This window comes from Pinus tabuliformis, chromosome J, assembly GCF_031772625.1.
Source record: "Pinus tabuliformis cultivar Carrire ecotype Pingquan chromosome J, CPIR1, whole genome shotgun sequence".
Lineage (NCBI taxonomy): Eukaryota > Viridiplantae > Streptophyta > Pinopsida > Pinales > Pinaceae > Pinus > Pinus tabuliformis.
Window position 1 is genome coordinate 1,070,772,725 of NC_142295.1, and position 18,751 is coordinate 1,070,791,475.

General features: G+C 40.3%; 1 protein-coding gene across 1 annotated transcript in view; it reads right to left on the reverse strand.

Moving 5' to 3' along the window:
* Window positions 1-16,649, reverse strand: part of LOC149230652 (GTPase LSG1-1-like) — a 132,447-nt gene extending 115,798 nt beyond the window's left edge. Inside the window, exon 1 of the mRNA XM_089379033.1 lies at window positions 16,316-16,649. Coding sequence (XP_089235159.1) covers window positions 16,316-16,530 — 215 coding nt within the window. The 5' untranslated portion in view covers window positions 16,531-16,649. The remainder of the gene's footprint in view (window positions 1-16,315) is intronic.
* Window positions 16,650-18,751: the final 2,102 nt, after the last annotated feature.

The window sequence follows — 18,751 nt, forward strand, 5'->3', positions numbered from 1 at the left end:
TTACAAAGAATGATTTTATAGATAAACTAAAAGAAAACACCTGAGACTTTCCCCTAGAAACTTTCTGACACTTTGGAGACCCTTCTCCCACTTCTGCATCACCTTTGCATCACTCAGCGTGGCTCTGAGTGGCTTTGCGTCCCTCTGTGTCAGCCTGCGTGGGGGCTACGTCTCTCCTCTAGACTGTGTCTCCCTTTGCGCTGTCTCTCAATGTCCCTGCGTCACCTCCTCTTCAGTCACTGACTACTGTTGATGCCCTCCTCTTCCTCCACCCTGCAACTCTCCCTCTGAAATCAATCTCCTTCTCTTGAGAATCAATTTTCCTTGAGACACTGAGTATCTGCCAGTGTATTTCCAAATGATTCTCAAGTCTTCTCTTATACTTTCCCTATTGATGAATCAACGGCTAAGATTAAAAGAGACTTGATCCTCGTCTCTTAGAAGCTTCTCACCCTTATCTTTATTAATACCCATTAATATTTTTATTTTCCTAAGTTTAGACTTAGGGACCCTTAAAAATATTAATTATTTTAATAACTCCTCATCCGGTTGGAATTTCTCAAAACGATTTCTGGGTCTTGGAGATATCAAGTGCCTTAGCCTCTCCTCCAAATTTCAAGGCTAGAGCACATATGATGCTACCCAAAATCAACACTCCCTCTTAATGAGGAATGTGCGCTAGCAATGCTTCACCATAGAAGCATCACACTGATCCTCCGCATCGGTCCTCTGTGTTGATGCTTCGTTTGCTACTCCACATCCACTGCACTGCTGCTTCCTATACTACTGCCCATGACACTGCCACTACCACTGCTACATCTGTACTGCAGCTCCCTCTCAACATGTTGCATCATGTTGCCCATAGTATTGCCATTGCTGACTGTTGCACTACAACTCCCAACACTTATCCATTTCTGTGTAATGTCCCTTCCTAAATTATTTTGGAACATGATTTATTTCTACATTTTGGGGCCAATTTTGGAGGCGATGGAGCCCATTCGACTTTATTAGAAGACTTAGGAGTTAGAAGCAAGTTATTTTGGTTTTGTTCACACAAAGAAAATAAGCACTTTCTAAGCCAATACTTCGCATTGCATGAGAGGGAAAATCGATGGCTTAGTGACGGACCCACGAAGGAGGGAAAATGGAGGGAAAATGACTCCACGGAATCTATAAAAGGAAGGCAACACTCCTCATTTCATCATTGTTGGCTTATTGAATTTGATTTTGTTGCTCGAGCTGTTTTGCCGGGTCACTTGTTGTTTAGCAAGGGTTTTCCAAGCGGAGAACTCGCCCTTTCTTTGGGGGACTTCAAGTGCCACCATAGAGAGGTTCATCCATTATCATCCGAAGGAGATTTGTAGGGAAATTTCCAGTATCTGTATACAGTTCACCCCAACAGTGCATATTTCTGGAGGACGCAATAATGTATCTAGTGTGACCATTGTAGCATTCTACCAGAGGACTATTTCTTGCCAGGAGAAATAAGGGAAGTATTGGTGGAGTTGATTGCTACATTTCCGGAGTGTTTGAGGAGGATTTTTCTGGTGTATTGGCGGGCATTGTGCTTCAACAGATTTGGAGGGCGTAGGGCCTTTTGGGGGTCGAATTTGGAAGGTCAAAACCAGACCAAACCATTTTTGGGTTTTCTGGGTTTTTGACAAGGACCCCAAATATAAATTTGCAGAATTTTATGAGCACTGGAGGTGGGGTTTTCAACCATATCTTTGCAGCAGACAGTGCAGAATTGTTGGGGATTGCACAATGCCTTTGGAGGCCGAATTTGGAAGGTCAAAATCCGGCCAAACCATTTATGGGTTTTTCTGGGTTTTGGACAAGGATCCCAAATATAAAGTTTCAGAATTTTTTGAGCACCGGAAGTGGGGTTTTCAGCCATATCTTTGCAGCAGACAATGCAAAATTGTTGGGGATTGCACAATGCCTTTGGGGGTCGATTTTGGGAGGTCAAAATCAGGCCAAACCATTTTTGGGTTTTTGTGGGTTTTGGTCAAGTAGCTTGGGGCTGAATTTGTAGCATTTCCGAGTAACGGAAGTGGGGTTTCTTGCAGTTCCTTTTCAGCCAACAGTGTAAATTTTTGGGGCAGCGCAAAGCATTAGAGGAGCAGACATTTTCCAGTACTTGATATCATTGTCTCATCACCTGGATTCTGTCATGCTTGCCATTGAGGCAAGCCCAGGTGCATTCATCCATACTATTGTACTCCTCCATTGATTAATAAAATGGCTCAGTTGGTTCTTACTTTTGGAGTTTTAATAAGCATTTGCTGATTGTTTTTATTTCATGTGTCACAAATCAATTTTGTTTTGCATATCATTGTTTATTGAATTGAGGCTTCTATGATCCATATCAAATTTTTGAGACAGGTTTTCGATGATAATCACATCAAAATTCATTTGTCGACGCATTTCGAACCAACAAGCGTGGTTCATCGTCAGGACAAGTGTGGTCCTAACGATAAACCACACTTGTTGGTACGAAACGCATCGACAAATGAATTTTGATGTGATTATCGCCGAAAACCTGTCTCAAAAATATCACTGTTTATTTAAGTTTGGAACATTACATTTTGCTACTGAAATTGATTCTTCACCATCCCCATCTCCTCCCTGAAATAAACAAACTTTGTTCTTCCTAGAGCCTTGGTGAGGATGTCTGCCACTTGTTCTCCTGTAGGAGTGCACTTCAACTGTACTGCCCCTCGTTGGACATAGTCTCTGACAAAGTGACACCTGATATCGATGTGTTTCAACCGATCATGAAATATTGGATTCTCAGAGAGCTTGATGCAACTCTAATTATCACACAAAATCTTGGTCGCTTCCATCCTTCTCCTAAATAGATTCACAAGCAATTTCCTAAGCCATATGGCTTCGCACGAAGTTGTGCTAGCTGCCATATATTTTGCTTTAGCTAAGCTCAGAGCCACAGATTTTTGTTTCCTACTACACCAGGAGGTCATTCCTGATCCAATGTTGAAACAATACCCAGTTGTACTTTTCCGATCTACTGAACTTCCAGCCCAATCTGCATCAGTGAACCCACTCAGCCTAATGTCATTGCCTTGGGTGTACAATAGTCCATGCTCGATTGTTCCTTGTATATACCTGAGAACATGTTTGGTTGTTGCCCAGTGCGCCCTCTTGGGTTCCACCATGAACTGACTAAGGGTGTTGACAACGTAACAAATGTCTGGCCTAGTATTGACCAGATACATCAAGGACCCTATAAGTTGCCTGTACAAGGTGGGATCAACGTCTTTATCTTTTGATGCATCAATATTCTTCCAGTTGGTGATCATTAGAGTAGCCATCGATCTACAGTCCTACATCCTGAATCTCTTCAAGACCTTTGTAGCATATCTCCCTTGTCCAAGGAAGATCTCACCCTTCTACTGCCAAATTTCCAACCCCAGGAAATAATGCATATGTCCCAAATCCTTCATGTCGAATTTTGTGGCTAGGTTCTTCTTGCAGTCTTTGATGAGCCTGGATGATCCTGTGAGTAAAAGATCATCCACATATAACACTAGGATTAAAGGCTCAAACTCTACGACACGAAAGTAGAGACTAGGGTCTACGTCACTCTTGACGAACCCCATCTTCTGCAAGTAGACATCAATTCGACTGTACCATGCTCTAGGTGTCTGTTTAAGCCCGTACAAGGCTTTCTTTAATCTGCATACATGAGATTTCTTCTAATGTGTCTCAAAACCCTCTGGTTGCTCAATGTATACTTCCTCTTCTATTACCCTGTTCAAGAATGTCGTCTTGACATCCATCTGGTGAATCTCCCACCCCATCTGTGCTGCAAGAGATATCACGGTTCTAATAGAAGTATACTTGTCTACTAGGGCGAAGGTTTCTTCGTAGTCTATCCCTTCCTTTTAAGCATACCCCTTAGCCACAAACCTGGCTTTGTATTTCTCCACACTGCCATCTGCAGCATACTTGACTTTGTAGATCCATCTAGAACCTACCACTGACCTATCCTGAGGCCTAGGTACCACTTCGCAGACATCATTGACCATTATAGAACTATATTCCTCCACCATAGCATCTACCCATACTTGATGCTAAACGGCATCCTGAAAGCTAGAAGGTTCCCCAACCTGAGCTACTAGGGCCTGGTACCTGTCTGACTGCCCTCGCTCTCTTTTATCATTCTTGGGTGCACCAATGAAGTCCTTTGCATCCCGTAGAATCTGTCAGAGTTCCCGGCTCGTTCTTCCACTGGTAGTGGGTACATCCATCAACTATTCCTCTTCCTGAGATTCCTCATGTTCTGAAACTTTGCCTTTAGGAGAATTTCTAGTACTAGTTTATGTTGGTCGAAGTGGTTGGACCAACGGATCGTTTTTTGACTACTCCTTGAAAGGCATTTCTCGGGATTTCTTGAAAGCTCTGTCCTCCATGAACTTTACATCCCGCCGAACTACTACCTTCCTACTCCCTAGAAGATAGACTCTATATGCCTTAGCATTATCGATATATCCCACAAGATATCCTTTCTCAGCAATTTGATCTAATTTCTTTCTCTTTTCTTCGGGTACATGACAATACGCTAAACTCCCAAATACCCTGAAATGACTGACTTCAGGTGTCTTCCCAGTGAAGACCCTTTCTGGAGTGATTTTGCCCAATGCCCTGTGTGGAGTCCTGTTCTGAACATAAACTATTGTGTTGCATGCTTCTGCCCACAGGTATTTGGGCATATCCTGATCATACAGCATTGCCCTAGCTACTTCCACAATAGTCTTGTTTTTCCTTTCTGTTACTACATTCTGCTCCGAATTGTAGGGAGTTGTCCACTCTCTTCTGATGCCTTCCTTAGCGCAAAATCGGTGAAGTCATTGTCAACATACTCTCCACCATTGTCTGAGCGCAACACTTTTATCTTTTTTCTTGTCAAATTCTCCACTAGAGCCTTGAACACTTTGAATCGACCAAAAACCTCATCCTTGGTTTTCAGAAAGTAGATCCAAGTCTTCCTAGAATGGTCATCGATGAAGGTGACGAAGTATTCGGCACCACTAAGGGCTTTTGTGGACATCAATTCGCAGATGTCTGAGTGTATCAATCCTAGAACACTCTTAACTCTATTGTTACTTCTGGAAAACACTGCTTTGGCATACTTACGTAGAGCGCACCCTCTGCATACATCATCTCGTTCGGTACTTAGTTCAGGAAATCCTGATACTGTTTTCCTAAGAATTCTTAGAGCCCCATGGGGTAAGTGTCCCATCCTCCTGTGTTATAGTTCATTCAAATCTTTGTCTCCATTGTTGCCTATCAATGCCATTGGTGATTCTAGTTGTAATCTATACAGCCTGTTACTTCTTATTCCAATCTAGGCCTTCCTTTTCCAACTCCGGTTTTTGACATATACTTTCCCCTTAATGAAGAAAACGTCATAGCCCTTGTTTTGAAGTTGAGATACAGAGAGTAAGTTCATCCCCAATCCTGGCACATGCAGCACAGTGGTTGCTCGAAGCCGCTCTCCTGCTTCGGTTTGAAAGACTACAGTACCTCTTCCTACTGGGATACACTTTGACTTATTTCCCATGGTGATCTAAAAACTCATTCTTTCTTCCTAATAATCTGAAACGAATTCCTGTCATATGCCAGGAAGCTCCACTATCTATATACCAAACCTCAGAGGAGGCAGAGCTTGCTAGGCAAGCGACTTCTTCCAATCTAGAAGCTAACATAGAATAATCATGATCCATGTCCCTTGTGCCTTCTTCTGGAAATCTGTGTGAGTCCCTTTGAGTTGATGCCTCTGCATCATGCTCTTGACCCATAGTCAATTTTTCTCTCCTGTTGTCGAATCTCTGCTCTGATACCATGTGAAAATTTCTAATATGAAATTCTACTGCAGCAATTGATTTATTTCACCTACTTATTCTTCACAATAAGTTATTTACAAAATCCCTTCAGCAAATATTAAAATAAATTCTACTGCAGTTATCACATAATTACACAAAGAAAATACATACACAAGAACCAATCACATCAACACAGTTGTTTTTGGACAATTGTCCCCGGAAAAATCCAATGCGAGAAAATCGGTGCAGCAGATGAGGGTTTTATTAATCTTCAGCAACAATCGCTTTTACAAGGAATGATTTTACAGAGAAACTAAAAGAAAACACCTGAGACTTTCCCCTGGAAACTTTCTAACACTTTGGAGACCCTTCTCCCACTTCTACATCACCTCTGCGTCACTTTGTGTGGCTCTAAGTCAGCGTGTGTGGGGGCTACATCTCTCCTCTGAACTGCGTCTTCCTTTGTGTTTTCTCTCAATGTCCCTACGTCAACTCCTCCTCAGTCACTGATTGTTGTTGATGCCCTCCTCTTCCTCCACCCTGCAACTCTCCCTCTGAAATCGATCTCCTTCTCTTGAGAATCGATTTTCCTTGAGATATTGAGTATCTGCCGGTGTATTCCCGAATGATCCTCAAGTCTTCTCTTATACTTTTCCTGTTGATAAATCAACAGCCGAGATTAAGTCTCTAATCAATGGCTAAGATTAAAATAGACTTGATCCTCGTCTCTTAGAAGCTTCTCACCCTTATCTTTATTAATACCCATTAATGTTTTTATTTTCCTAAGTTTAGACTTAGGAACCCATTAAAAATATTAATTATTCTAATAACTCCTCATCCGGGTGGAATTTGTCAAAATGATTTATGGGTCTTGGAGATCTCAAGTGCCTTAGCCTCTCCTCCAAATTTCAAGGCTAGAGCACATCTGATGCTACCCAAAATCAACAATAATATCTCGGTGACATATCCAATGCATGATCTCGGTAATACGAAACAATAACACACAAAATCTTGATGTACGATCTCATGAAAGCTCTATCTCGGTGCTCGTGAAAGCTTTGTCTCGGGGGTTGCTCTCATCATACAAATTGAAGGAATTACTCTCGGCATATATGTGATGAAGAAGAATCACGTGACACAGTCTATGGGCAACTTACTCTGGAGATTCAATGCAGTCATATAAACGATGTCGCTATGATATATACTCTTGGCATACTTATGGATGGAAAGATACAGTCTCGGCCTACTCTGAAGCAACACTACTATAATGACAGTATCGTGATGATGATCTCAATTCTAAAGGGAATGCATACTCATGAATGAAAAGGCTACACTCTCGACATATCATTGCAGTAACACGTTTGGATATGACCCCACAACAACACGTCATGACTTGTCATGATCTCGATCTCTGTCATGAGCTTGATAATAACATAGTCATGAAGTCTTGATCATGAAAAGGTTATCAATGTAACTCTCATGGATCTATGTACATATAGATCTCATTGGTATGATGATGATTTCAATGAAGACACAAAAGATGATCTCAAGAATGAAGCTATGATCTCAGTGAAGGGTGTAGCAGATTTCAGTAAATGAGCAGTCATTGTTTCGGAGACGATGCTGCTATCGTGTCCTTAGTGATACAATAGTTTTGACCCTGGGATAGCAGAAGTGATGAAGATAAACACAGCAGTGAAGAGGATTGGTGTCTTGGTCTTGGAGTGGCTCAGAAAGTCAAGGGTCATGGTCTTGGTGTTCGTCAATAGGAATCTCTATAAGAAGAATTTTGTGTGGGTTTTCCTCTCCAAGAGGGAGAGGTTTTGGCCCCGGTAGAATGCCATATCTTGTGCTCTTGTCTCTTTGCTTTGATAGCTATTTGTTGAAGGAAGAAATACACACACTAATGATAATAAGCAAAAGATTGTGCTAATAATCTAAAGACAAAATGCATCACAAATAGTTATTATGGAAGAAGAATCTCATTAACTACATTAGCCCTAGATTCTTCAACATGGTATCAGAGCTATGGTTACAGTCAAAGGAAGGGCAAAAAAGAGACATTCAAGGATCAAGTTTCTAGCAAGGCATCAAAGCAAGCTGAAGAACATCAAGATCTACATTGCAGAATCAAACCTTAATCTTGATCAAACCCTAGATCAAAGAGCAACCTACAACAGCAAGAGCTCGTGTCTCCATAGTCATCATCAAAAGGCCATCAAGACACTCATCAAGTTGTCCACAAAGCAAGGTAGCTCAAAGGATCTCAAAATGAAGATCACATCAACTTGGAGAAAGTCGAAACCCTAGAAGCAGTTCTGATCTACAAGGCAAAGCATAAAAGCAAGAAAACATTGTCATCATCTTCAAGAAAGCAAGGATCATTTTCTTACCCTAGAAGAAGATCATTCAAAAAGAAGCCCTCGTCAATCTTCATCAACATGATCAAGGTGAAAATTTTGTCTTCACAAATCGAGTAAGTATTTTTCATTAATCAATTTGGTAAAATGACTTCGTGATTGCAAGGAGATCTATAGGTCAATAAGTCATCGAAAGTCCTTGCATAGAATAAGGAGGATTGTTATAATCCTCATAGAAAAGAGAAGTCATTGATGTCTATGGAAAGATCTCTGAAAGTCAAACATTGTTTGAAATGCAACAAGAGACTCATAGGATATCACTCAAAGGTCCTCCCATGCCTATGTAGCAGAAGAGGAGGCATAAAGAGATATATATATGAAATACTAAAAGATATATTCCCTGAAAGTGAAAAGAAGGTCATATCACTTAGACTAGATGGTTAGCATCAAAGAATGAAGGAATAACTTCATGAAGATCTGGGAAAGATGATAAGAAGATAATCATCATTGTTCCAACAGATAAGCAAGGTAACAAATGTCTATAAACAAGAAGGTTACCTCATTCAGCAATTTGTGGTCTCTATGTTAGATAGAGAAAGATAAGTTGCAGACAAAAATGTTAAAGAATAAAGGACTCAAACATTTGTAGAAGGAAAATGAAATTCTGATTCTCAAGTAAGACAAAACAAGAACTATGGATAGATTGTGAAAAGAAAGCTCATATCACCGGAAAGATGGAGGAAGTTGAAGAAAAGGGCCAAGGAAAGAGGGAGCAACAAATCTCCACTATGAGTAGATGATCTCCCTCGCAAAAGGGGTCCTATCATAAGCTCCTAAATCTTTAGATATGATCATGATAATAAGATGCATCGTGGCATCATGAAAGCATTGGAAGCAAGAGCTCGTGGGAATCATGAAGAACAAAATCCACGATAGTTAAACGTTAAAGGATATAGCAGGAACCTCATTGGACATTGAAGGAAAGGAAGAAGTCATCCAGGACAGGTCTCATCATACATCAAGTCAAAAAGGAAATATTTGCCAGATGGGGATATGCAAGATCCTCAAGATTCTCTGATGGAATCCTTATCAGAGGATTCACTAATCTAGAGAGGAAGCAAGTGTTTCATCAAGAACTCCAATTTATGGAATTCATGGATGGTGATGACATAAGAGGAAAAGCATATCAAGGGGTTGAAGACACTTCAATCAAGAAAGTTGCTAGAAGGAGCCTAGATGACCTAATGGTAAAATGAGGTATGCATGCTTATGTTTAAATTTTATAATATCATGTCATATGGTTGCAGATAATATGGATCGTTACTTCTATCTTAAGAAGCATGATCAAAGGAAAAGGATCTCCTCCTCTGAAAGGATGCAAAAAGGCATAAGTCACACTAGATGAAATCAACATAATATGTCCTCATATGAAGTATCAGGCAGTTGACTAAGAAACTCTAACTGAAAGCTCCTGGAAATGGAATGTGTGAGGAAGGAAGAGATCGTGAGATATGCAACCATGATGAAGGCGATCAACATCCAAAAGACCAAGAATATTTGACTAGGAAATCTCCTGGAAAGATATGAAGACTCTGATGAAAGTCTGAAAAAAGATGAAGACCCTTGACAATGGATATCTTTGGGAGATGTGTCAACATGTATGCAGGATGTTGATACCTACAAGAAGATGTCATGATGAAGAGCCATCTTGAAAGGTACAATTTGATTTAATGTTATGTTTTGATTTCTTGAATAATATATGGATGAGTTCATGCAGGGCTACTAGCACAAGAGTTGTAAGTACAAGTACAACTAGCATTCATGTGGTAGATGGAAATTCCTGAAAGAAACATGATGAGGAAGAAGTAGCCATATGACAAAGGTTATAGATATGTATCAAGAAGGCCACTTTCCATGAAGAAAGGAATGACATAACGAACCAAGAAGGAAAGTGATGGATGGCTAATGCCCTACAAGGAAGAAGCTCAACTAAATTTCATGACATCAAGGAGAGAAGTTGATCAAGCAGCTGAAGGACCCACGAAGAAGAAGAGTTTGATATATAGAAGAGTCCCTAGCTAAGAGGTAACTCTGACAAATCCTTGATCAAGAGGGAGCTTGAATTAGATCACCCCTGATTACAAAGGAGTGACATTGTGTTTTTTCTATTTCATGTGTCATGCACTAGACCAAGACTAACAGCCGTAAGTCTAGATGAAGGCCATGAATGGAAATGTAGACACATGATAGACACATCATTCTTGTCTTCACCTGGGAAGAAAGAATGGAGGGTTGGGTAATCATCTGGCATCCGATACTCTTTGAGGATGTGTAGGGCATCCAAGATAAGAGTAGGCAAGAGGACCGATATTCTTTGAGGGTTGGGAACCCAAGATAAGAATAGTCCTAGAAGGTCATACTCAGTGAACACCCGGGTGGGTATGTACCTTGAGAGACAATGATGAAAGTGTCTATAAATCATTGGTCTCGCCAGCATTATAGCTCATGGTCGTGTGGAGAGATGAAGTTATTAGTCAAGGCCTTGCACTATGACAATGTTGATTCATATGATGCTATACAGATGGGATTACCAATCCGGTTCTTCTTATGAGAAATTCTTCAAATTGAGAATAACCAAGTACCATTGTAAATACCTCCCTAGTTAAGAGTGAGTGTTGAAGAAAAGTGTAACTAGGTTCAGTATTTGTCAACGTAATTTTGATCTTTGTACTTGTCAAGGAAAAGAAATATTATTTTTGTAAATTATATGAATGAGTTTCTTGCTCATTCCATAGGTCTAGGAAAGTCAAAGAGTCAAAATCGTGTTAAAGAGCTCTTCTTGAGCATTTATGTAATGTACATGGGTCAACCTAGTGTCAAGTAGCCCTCCAAGACAAGCATCATCCTCCAAAGAAAAAGTATGCTTGCAAAAACGATGAGAAAGACAGTCAAGTCAAAGTATATAAAGATGACATGTCAGCTCAACAGAAGGACACAAGGTTCACTGGCTCATGTCAGCTTGCATATATGGTCAAGGAACTATATATATATATATATATATATATATATATATATATATATATATATATATATATATATATATATATATATATATATATATATATATATATATATATATATATATATATATATATATATATATATATATATATATATGCAGCTAGAATAATCAACGAACATAAATCTTCGGATCACTCTGAAACTTCGTAAGATACAGAAAGGGATAATATCTCGGTGACATATCCAATGCATGATCTTGGTAATACGAAACAATGACACACAGAATCTCGATGTATGATCTCATGAAAGCTCTATCTCGGTGCTCGGTGAAAGCTCTGTCTCAAGGCTTGCTCTCATCATACAAATTGAAGGAATTACTCTCGGCATCTATGTGATGAAGAAGAATCACGTGACATAGTCTATGGGCAACTTACTTTGGAGATTCAATGCAGTCATATAAACGATGTCGCTATGATATATACTCTCGACATACTTATGGATGGAAAGATATAGTCTCAGCCTACTCTGAAGCAACACTACTGTAATGACAGTCTCATGATGATGATCTCGGTTCTAAAGGGAATGCATACTCGTGAATGAAAAGGCTACACTCTCGACATATCATTGCAGTAACACGTTTGGATATGACCCCACAGCAACACATCATGACTTGTCATGATCTCGATCTCTGTCATGAGCTTGATAATAACATAGTCATGAAGTCTTGATCATGAAAAGGTTATCAGTGCAACTCTCATGGATCTATGTACATATAGATCTCATTGGTATGATGATGATTTCAGTGAAGACACAAAAGATGATCTCAAGAATGCAGCTATGATCTTAGTGAAGGGTGTAGCAGATCTCAGTAAATGTACAGTCATTGTTTCAGTGATGATGCTGCTATCATGTCCTTAGTGATACAATAGTATTGACCCTGGTACAGCAGAAGTGATGAAGATAAACACAGCAGTGAAGAGGATTGCTGTCCTAGTCTTGGATTGGTTCAGAAAGTCAAGGGTCATGGTCTTGGTGTTCGTCAGTAGGAATCTATATAAGAATAATTTTGTGCGGGTTTTTCTCTCCAAGAAGGAGAGGTTTTGGCCCTGGCAGAATACCATATCTTGTGCTCTTGTCTCTTTGCTTTGATAGCTATTTGTTGAAGGAAGAAATACACACTAATGATAATAAGCAAAAGATTGTGCTAATAATCTAAAGACAAAATGAATCACAAATAGTTATTATGGAAGAAGAATCTCATTAACTACATGAGCCCTAGATTCTTCAACACTAAGCACCGCCGAAGCCGAATACATTGTTGCGAGTATGGCCCACTGTGAAGCAGTCTGGTTGAGGAAGCTCTTCAATGAGCTATTTGAGCACGTGCTAGATACAACCGTGATCTTCTGTGACAACTAGAGTGGGATTCGTTTATCAGAGAATCCTATGTTCCACGATCGCTCCAAGCACATTGATATTAGGTACCACTTTATCCGATATATGGTACAACAGGGAGCAGTTAGGCTCCAACACATCAGGATAGATGAGCAAGTTGCTGACATTCTCACGAAGCCTCACAGGAAGGTCAAATTCTTAACCTTCCAAGAGAGACTTGGAGTCGTGGAACGACGGTCGACCCTCTTCATCCTCACACCTATCTGCTTCATACATCTAGAAGCTAAGTGCTTGAGGTAACCCTTACCTTTGTTGAAGATGACATCATAACCCTTGTCCTTTAGGTAGCCACTGAAACAAGGTTCTTCTTCAGGCCTAGAACATAGAGGAGATCTCTGAGATGGAGAGAGCAACAAAGCAGGAAGTGCACAGAGTAGAGACGTGAGGTTTGAGGAGAGCAGAGATCTGAGAGAGTCCTTAGAGCGACAGCAGGTTAGAGTACTTAAGAAGGAGCTATTCACTCCCAAGCAAGAGCTTCAACCAATATCATAGATTGAGTCTCAACCAGGTGGTAAGAGGGCCACACAACAGGATGACCAAGAATCAGCACAAGATCAGGAGAAGAGACCAGGACGAGTGGAAGCAGCCACTCAAGTCAATGACTCCCAGCACAGGGAAGAGGAGAGCCAAGTGGGCCAATCAGGAGGCCCAGGAACGAGTTGAGACTCCTAGCTCTATGTTTAGGCAAAGCAAGCAGCCAGAGAGGTACATTGGGTACCTGGCACTAATTACTGAGTTGATAGATTCAAAGCCTTCTTGTTATGAGGAGGCAACCTCTCAGCAAGTTTGGCAGGATGCCATGGTGGATGAATATTCCTCCATCATGAAGAACGATGTCTGGGAGATTGTGCCACGCCTAGAGGGAAAATCTATAGTAGGCCCACTATGGGTGTACAAGGTGAAGCATGGAGCAGACTGAAGTGTGGAGAAGTACAAGGCCAGTGTCATGGATGCAAGAACAGCGTCAGTTGCTGAGAGGGAGCAAGTGGGAAGGAAGAATGACTCTTCAAGTACTGTCAGGAGTCTCAACTAATATGATATGACATTGTTAGATGCTCAGGATCAAGATACTACTAGGAGTATGGTTGGAAGGTGCAAGTCTTCAGAACAGATTCCATAGCAGGAAGCAAGGAAGTCTTCTAGTTCAGAGGGAGCAGCTACAACAGCAAATAACATGGTGGTATTGTAGACTAATCGAGGTGGAGGAGGTTCTTCTAGAAGTACCTTCCTCGCTAAGATGGAGTGTTGAAAATGTAGCGAGTGAAGGTCTTCTGGCTTGTGCCTTAGCCAGTGAAGACCTCGATTTGTCCTTCTACCAGCGTGAGTGCGAGCTCGTGAGTTAGACTTCAGTTAGGATGAGTTTATTTCCATTTTACTAAAATGATCATCAAGATAGCATGCATGGAGTTGGAGCTTCAATTAAGTGGAGCCTTCATCAGTTTGACTACAAAACGAGGTGGCAGTTACAAGTTCAGTTAGAGCTAGTTAGTCTTCAATCTTGATTGAATGAAGAACAAGTTAAGATTCCAAGTGTTGATTGGAGAGAGAAAAAGTATCACTCTTAGTTAACTTGCTATCACAACTTGACTTCTAAAATTGAATTGGGCATTCCTTGCATACTTGAATTGGGTCTATAAAGAGGAAGACGAAGGCTCAAGAAAGCATAGTTTTGTGCACCAAGGTTTGTGTGACAAGACAGCTCACAAGTTTGTGAGAGGAGCCTTGATTGTGGAGAGCATAGGAATTGTATCCTAAGTAATAGGAGGCACAAATGCGCTAGGATTTAGGAGTTGGTTGTGCATAGAGAATAGGAGTTGGGTTCTAAAGAATAAGAGACAAAAAGTGTGCTAGAAAATAGGACCTAAAGTGCGCTAGGAAATAGGGGATTTGTGCAAGGGAATAGGGTTGCCCAGTGCACAAGGAAGGAGGAGCAGGATTGAGCAAGAGAGCGGGGTTCACAAAGCAAGTCAAGGAGGCAGCAAAGGATTGGGTGCATGCTAGATTGCTTTCTCAAGAGATACAGATTGCTTTGTAATAGATTTGATTGCTCCAAAACAATCAATAAAATACCACATCAAGCATGCAGGTTTTCCCTGTTGAGTTTCCTAAGAAAAATAAGTGTGTCAATTTGTGTGATGTGTTTTTATCTCTATGTTTATATTACGTTGCTTATGAATTGTTAAGGAACTTTATATCTTGATGAAAGTAAACTAGTTTTCAATTTACAGTTATTCATCTAAGTAGGAGCAGAGTTTCATGGAAATTTAACAAATTTTTTGACATAAACTACTCAAAACAAAAACAACACATTTTTTGCTTTTCTTTTTTTGTATTTGTCTCTTTTTTTTCCGAGGAAAGAAATCAGCCTCCCTCTTACCTAGAGGGCTAGAGTGAGGTTATTGGTACCAAACCAAGCCACAAGTATATACACTTAAGAGTTCACAAGGCTTGAAGCCAAGTAATGAAGCCATTACAACAATATTTATCAAGGCATTATAGCTTATCATGTCACTTGCGGGAATTTAAACTTGAGTGGGGAAGATAACAATCATTCTACCCAACCACCCGAGATAATCCCAGTTGACAAAAACAACAATTTGTTTTATGTTCCAAAAAACGTGAATTTTAACACATCGTTCTAAAATCATACTTGCAGTGATTTAGATTATAAGAGAAGTCCCATTTGAGGATTTTATCAACAGATATTGCCGATAAAATTTGTTCTAGCATGGATTGAAGCTTCTAAAACGAGACAATATCAGTTCTAGCATGGATTGAAGCTTCTATAACGAGGCAATATCAGTTCTAGCATGGATTGAAGCTTCTATAACGAGACAATATCAGTTCTAGCATGGATTGAAGCTTCTATAACGAGACAATATCACTTGGAGTTGATACAATCTTTTCGTCTTATTTCCTCCTTGTGCTTCAAGGATGAAGCCCTACTGAAGGGGAGGGGTGTAACATACACAATTACAATTATTCACACTTAGTAATTACTAAATATTATGTAGATTCCTGTTCATTAAGTTGTTTTGTCTCTTAGATCTCAAAAATATGGCAGTCTTCTTGGATGCATGTTCTCTTACTTTCCTATCTATTGGTCCTTGGCCTAAATGGCGTTGTGCCTCTATCTATGAATCTAGCTATGGATGACTATGTCACACTGTGACTGCTGTAAGGTATGTCACAAACTCCAAGGCAGTTTACCGTCAAGGTTTTGTGTGTCTGTGCATTCCGACGAATTAAAGTAAAATCAAATATTAATGCCCTCAACAGAAATTCCACCTCAAATTTCATTAACCACCCAAATTTTCGCATTCCCATTCAAGACAGCACTCAACAAGCATATATTTAATATTAGAGAGTTACAGATTAACCCTTGGAGTATATTAAATATGTTGACAACAGCAATCACAGGTTGATTAATACCACAGAATTCGTAACAAATACACCCTTGGGGTATATTAAATGTGTATGCAACAGTACTCACAGATTGAATGATATTACATCATCGGTAACAAATAAACCCTTGCGGTATATATTAAATGTGTATACAATAGTCCTCGGATGTTGATTGATAACAAATAAACCCTTCTGGGATACATTAATTATGTATGTGACAACACTTACAGGCTGATAAGGAGGTTGGGCTCTGGATTTTGCGCGGAGAATAGGCGGCCGGCTTCCTCTGCTTCCTCGATGACGACTTCAACATCCTTGACGTCTGTGACTGATTCCAAGACGCGCTTGGTTCTACCATAGCCCTGCTTCTTTGCTTCAGTGACGAGGTGATTGTGATGCTTGACCAGAGCTCTACCAGGGCCTCCCTTCCCATTCTTCGACATGTTGCCCCTTCTGCTCGATCAAAACCTCTCAGAGCTTCTTTAATCTCCACGTGAGCCTGCTTATTCAAAAATGCTTGAGATGTAAATGACGGCTTAAGAGTGGAGACGTGGTGGAATGGCTTTATGACTTTATGAAGGGACAGACGACGGTCATATGGCTAAAGTCCGGACGGCAAAGAGTCAGTTTGGTTGACACTTTTTACGTAAGATAAAATCTCGCGTTAGACGTACTTAGTTTTCATACGTCAAAAAAGTGGTCTCCCGTTTCTTTATTTCACCTGTTGGCACAGAATGATGTTGGATTGTACACTTTGATTTATCTTCACACTCACATTTTTGTTTCCGGGAGCTCACTGGTGTTGGGTTATAAAATTTTTACCTATGTTTTTCTTTTATTAAATTGATTAATTTAAAATTAAAAAATTCATATGGATAATCGTGTGAATTATAGTTTTTTTTGGTTATGTAATATTTATAAGTTAGAGTATTCTTTCAAAGTTTATTTATATATTAAGAATCTTTATAATAAATTGGGAGTAAATCTTTACCATTAAGAATTTTATTTGATGTTTATATATGTTTAACTTATATACTTGTATTTAAGACGTTGTAATTCTTGTTGATGAGGTCAACGAATAGGTGACTAGAGGATGACGACTAGGGTTGTAGGGAATCCGTGCCAGGGCTGCCTCGAGGGGAGGTCCTAAGTGCCTGCATGGACCGCGTGGTAGTTCCCCTGACAGCAAAGGACAGTACGCGGCAGGAAAATGGGGGGGAGGGGTGTAAACTACATCGAAGTATCTACTGGATGCCCTGCGTTCTCGCTAGGAAGGAGGAGTCGGATGGAAGCTTAGGCGATTTGGGAAGTTGGTAGCACGTGCCTGGTGCAAGAGGTAACAATGGTGGGTGATCCAGGTGGATATTGGTGGCCACCCACCAATTCCACTTGGACCCCCACCATTGTTTCTTTCAGCTTTTCAGTTTCCTTAATTATAGCACAATTTACTATTTTTAGCAGTTTTTCGGGTTCTGAACTTCCGGAGTCGTTTTGAAGCCCTAAATGACTTTTTTTGGGGAAAACTGAGAGCAACATGGGTCTTTGGATTTATGTTGCTCTTTCCAAAGTTGTATTCCTCGGATAGATCTTTCAAACGAGGTATTGTGCGTGTCAAACGGAGATCATATGCCAAAGTTACGACCCCTGGAAGTTGATGTACCAATTTACCCAAAACCGGGCCCATAGTTTGGCGCTCCATCTCCTAGGGTTAGGTTTTTGGATGTTTAGGGTTTTCCTTTGTTTCTCAACAATAAATAGACCTTCGAGCCTCATTGTAAGACAATTCAGAGGCATGTAGCCACCACATCTCTTCTCAGATATAAGCTACCATCGCCCTAGCTAGTTTATTTCCATTTCTGTTTGTAAACATATTTTAGTATTTTACAATAATGAAATGAAGTATTATTTCTGCTGCATCTCTGTACGTATTGTTATATCTATAATTTGTTGTGTTCCTGTTTAAATATGGATCAGTGGTATCAGAGCAGTCTGCTCTTTCTTTGTCTTTCTTTGCATGTCCCCAACGAGGTCAGGATATAAGGAGTTAGGGCTTGAACTAGTCGAACCTTTGCAAGACCAACCTCGCAAATCCCAACATCCTCCCATGGCGGATGAAAAGAAAGACGAGGGGGTAGGAGATCCTATCAAAATCTTGCTCGAAGAGGCCCTCGAGTGACAAAGGAACGTGATGATGGACAACTTTGCCCATATCCTTCAGCGACTACTCAAAGGCGACACATCTACTTCCAGCAGCTACTTTGGAAGTGCGACACCCTTTAAGGTACAAGTTAACTTTGACATTCCCATATTTGAGGGTCAGATAGATGCAGACGCCATAGATAAATGGTTAAATATGCTATAAGGGTATTTTTCTGTTCATGATTTTTCCGACCGGGAAAAGATTACTTTCGCTCTTCTCAAAATCGCCCCCCACGTCAAGGATTAGTGGGAAACCTATTGCGAGCAGAAGAATGAAAGTACGACTTCACTGTTTTCAGTCACACCCACTTGGAATTCATTCTAGGTTGCCATCAAGGAGTAATACTACCCTGTCAGAAGCTATGAGGATCAATACATAAAGTGGACCACACTACGGCAGGGAAGGGACCAAGACGTGCCGATGTTTACCAATATTTTCCATATCCTTCGCATAAAGTTGAGTAT